At 38.1% G+C, this 3,676-nt stretch overlaps 1 protein-coding gene across 1 annotated transcript; it reads left to right on the top strand.

Moving 5' to 3' along the window:
* Positions 1 to 454: 454 nt before the first annotated feature.
* Positions 455 to 2,854, top strand: LOC143609243 (putative GPI-anchored protein At4g28100). The gene is made up of 2 exons (XM_077084050.1): positions 455 to 1,338; positions 2,413 to 2,854. The coding sequence occupies exons 1-2, from the start codon at positions 697 to 699 to the stop codon at positions 2,740 to 2,742; spliced, it is 972 nt and encodes a 323-aa protein (XP_076940165.1). The 5' UTR covers positions 455 to 696; the 3' UTR covers positions 2,743 to 2,854.
* Positions 2,855 to 3,676: the final 822 nt, after the last annotated feature.

Raw genomic sequence — 3,676 nt, 5'->3', positions numbered from 1 at the left:
GTTTTTGGGTTTCGGACAGGGGCCAAACCGCCATTGGCGTTTGCCATAACGTGCTCCTCGTCTCAAACTTCGATTTGACTGGTAATATGCCTGAAATGAAGCTTCGTGGGCCAAGTTATGCCCATTTTCGTGGGCCACCTTTTGTAGCGTGATCTTAAGCCTCCAAAAATATAATAGCCCGGTCTTCAACACTTAGAGGGTGTTTGGCTGAGCTTATTTATTTTTGTTTTTTGCTTTTTAGAGGTGCAAAATATTCCTCCAAAAGCACCTAAAAGCATCGAATTAAAGTTTTTTTGCTTTTTGGAGGGACATTTTGAACATTTTGCCCTTCTAAAAAGAAAAAAACAAAAAATATAAGCTCAGCCAAACACCCACTTAGATCCACATCAAAGAGTAATCAGAAAGATTTTAAATGTTTCATTTATATATATTATAGAAATATCATAGATGTAAGATTGGGAGTGAACGTTGATAGAAAAGGATATAACAAGAAATAAATCTCCGACAAAGACAAATAAAAAAAGATAATACAAACAACAATGATCAGAAAACAACAACTTATATTTACAACACCACCCCTTCAACTTTCCATTCATCTTCCAAAATTACCCCATCTCTAAATACACAAGAAGATAAAGCAACACCTCACTTTCTTCTCCACTCTTTAATGTCACTCATCCTCCACCCACCCATACAATGAACTACTTACCTTTATTATTATTCTCATCTCTCATTCTCCTACCCATCCTGCCCGCACTGCCCGTTACCGAACCATCACAACAACCTTTTATCCCAAACCCATCGCCACCAGGCACCACCATCCCGGCCTTCCCGGAACAAGCGGACGACTCAGGATGCCCGCTTGATCTCCCAACAGACCTTTTCAAAAACGTCAAGTCCGCTTGCACCGGGAAGCACGGGTCCGGTGAGCTAAGACGTTCAAGGTGTTGTCCAGTGCTGGCGGCGTGGTTGTACTCAGCCTACGCCACAACAGCATTGCGCAACACCTTGAAACAAACACAGCAAACGATGTCGTACTACGACCTTCCTCTCCTCCCTAATGACTCCGAGACGTGTATCGATAGCCTCGATAACCGTCTTAGGAGTCATGGAATAGAGTTGAGGAGAGTGAACGAGTCGTGCGACGTCGTTTACTGCGAATGTGGTGTCAGGTTGCACCAGTTGTCTTGTCCTGAAGCGTTTACGGTTAATTCTGTCGGAGATTTGGTTGGGAATAATGTTGTACGGAAGTTGGAGAAGGATTGTTTGAACAATGTGGCGGTTAATGGGTTCCCGGGTCTTAATGGGTGCTCCAAATGCTTGAAAACTCTACATTTGGTTAGTTTAATTTTATTTTTGCATCACATCAATTTTAGTGCTTTGATATTTGATGATATTAATTAGGGTTCTTGTTTATGCTTTACTTCCATTTGGTAAAGTCGTTATCGTGCTCGTGAAAGGAAAGTCATAGTTACCACGTGCCACATACGCGCGTGCTTAACAAACCAGGCAAACTGAGCTTCTTTTATATATTTTTTTATTAAATGTTTTGCTATTTTAGTTATTAATATATTGGCTTTATGTACATTGGTTTTTCAACGAAGAACTAAGTTCAATCTCCTATTACAAACACTTTGGGGGACATGGGCGGCTCAATATATATAGGAAGACTGATTTGTGATCTTCAGTTCGATATTGAGGCGTCCGGGTTTTACCAACGGTGAGCCTTCGGGTGAGTGGGGTTTTCCCCGAAACTAGAGATAACTTGGAGGCGCTTAAAGGCTCCGTACGGCTGGGTTGGCCAACTGGCGGTGACCTTTTGCCATTGGGTCACCCCGTACGGGGTAGCTAGGTATTCGATGTTTGTTGGTCGTTCAAAAAAAATCTTGGCTTTATAAAGCGAGAAGTTGCAAAAAAACGCGTGGGTTAAAACCGAAACGAAACATCTAAGAGTTTCGTATGCGAGGCACAAAGTTTTTATATACACTTTCTTATGTGTCTCATAAGTTTTGGCATCACTTGCACAAAATTTAGCTATATGTAAGCTTAATATATGATTTAATATATAAATAACATATATGTACAAATTAAAAAAGTGAATGTACGACATTTAGACGTATAAAAACACATTTTTTTTCTGTTTTTGAGTGTGCTTCGCCTGCCTCGAGTTGTTTATCAATTCGCTTTGCACGCCTCAAGTGCGTTTTTTTGGATAGCGTAGTAAAAAGGCAAGGGGCCTTGTGTCTGGGTGTGAGGACGTCGTGCTTTTTTAAAACAAGATAAATACAGAAAAATCATCTAGATGTTTAGGTAATTAAACTTTTTACAAGGTGATCTATATATTTATGTAATTAACCCTATAGTTAACTTTTTACATGGTGATCTATATATTTTTACAATTTATGTATGCAGCTTAACAAGGGTGATAAAAACAAATCAGAGGAGAGAAGCAATAAAATGCACAACGAAGATTGCGAGCTGATGGGTCTGACGTGGCTTCTGGCGAAGAACAGATCAGCGTACATACACACAGTTTCTGCTGTTTTGAGGGCCACAATGGATTCTAATACCAATTCTGAGTCATGCACACTCAACAGTGATGGAATGCCGTTAGCCGTTGATTCTTATGAAATCAACGGTTCTCCATCAACATCCACTAGATTCAATTCACCTCTCACTCTTTGTTTACTTTTGATTTTAATGCTTTATGTCTCATTTCACCAAGTATTTGATAGCATGTAGGCTGTAATGGAGATCTTGTCTTCAATTCTATGTATTTGTTATTAGGTTTGTTCATGGAAATGTAATTCTTTCTTGTATTTTCCTTCCTTTTCGTTTTACAAGTATAATATTATGTCAAATTACCCTGTGATTAATAGACCTGTAGGTTCGAATCGATTATGGAATTTCGTGAAGTAACTGTATATTTATAAGGCAGTCTTTAACACGAGCATTGGCGGTCATGGTCCTACACTATAAGTGTAGCCATGTAGGAGTCGGCTATATCCTGTAAAGATTTTTTTAGAAGTTTATGTATGTAAAAATCTAAAAATCCCATCCGGCCTCTATTAAAATTTCGACTCCAACCATTTTTCAACCCAAGTGAAAAAAATTTCTGGGTCTGCCACTGACACGAGGAGGGTAACATGTGACATTTAATAATGCTAGATGTGTATATTTTATTGTAACTTAATACGTTGAGAGAGATGTGTGTACAGTGTGGGTATTTAAAGATGTTGAAAGAAGTCTTGTAACTTGTAACTTCACATGAAGCAAGTGGATCCTCGTTCCTTTCATCATAAGTCATATTGATTGCGGAGGCAGAGTGTGTCCCTTAAATTTTAAGAATGAAAAAAATGTCTGAAAGCAATGTATATAAAACCTGAAACATTCTATTTTGAAAAATTATAGTTGTATAGTTGAGTATTAATATTCTAATTCAGTATTGGAGGTGTTTTTAAAATCGAATTTTTAGTAAAGGGCAACCTAATGGATAATTATTAAACACGGGTTATAAATGAATAAAACTGAGTGGAGATTGAGTAACAAATAACCCGACAAGTATGATACCAACGAGAAATGGTTATAATCGGATATGAAATTGTGATTAATATAAAACATTTCATACCCGGTTCATTGGCATTCCTCTTAAATGAACATACATCATGCTTTCACA

The sequence above is a fragment of the Bidens hawaiensis genome, unplaced genomic scaffold (assembly GCF_021521415.1).
Source record: "Bidens hawaiensis isolate Kalapana, Puna unplaced genomic scaffold, B.hawaiensis_p1.1 tig00419516_1, whole genome shotgun sequence".
In the NCBI taxonomy this organism is placed as follows: Eukaryota; Viridiplantae; Streptophyta; class Magnoliopsida; order Asterales; family Asteraceae; genus Bidens; species Bidens hawaiensis.
Note: the sequence above shows the minus strand (reverse complement) of the source record. Positions and strands in the feature narration are given on the sequence as shown.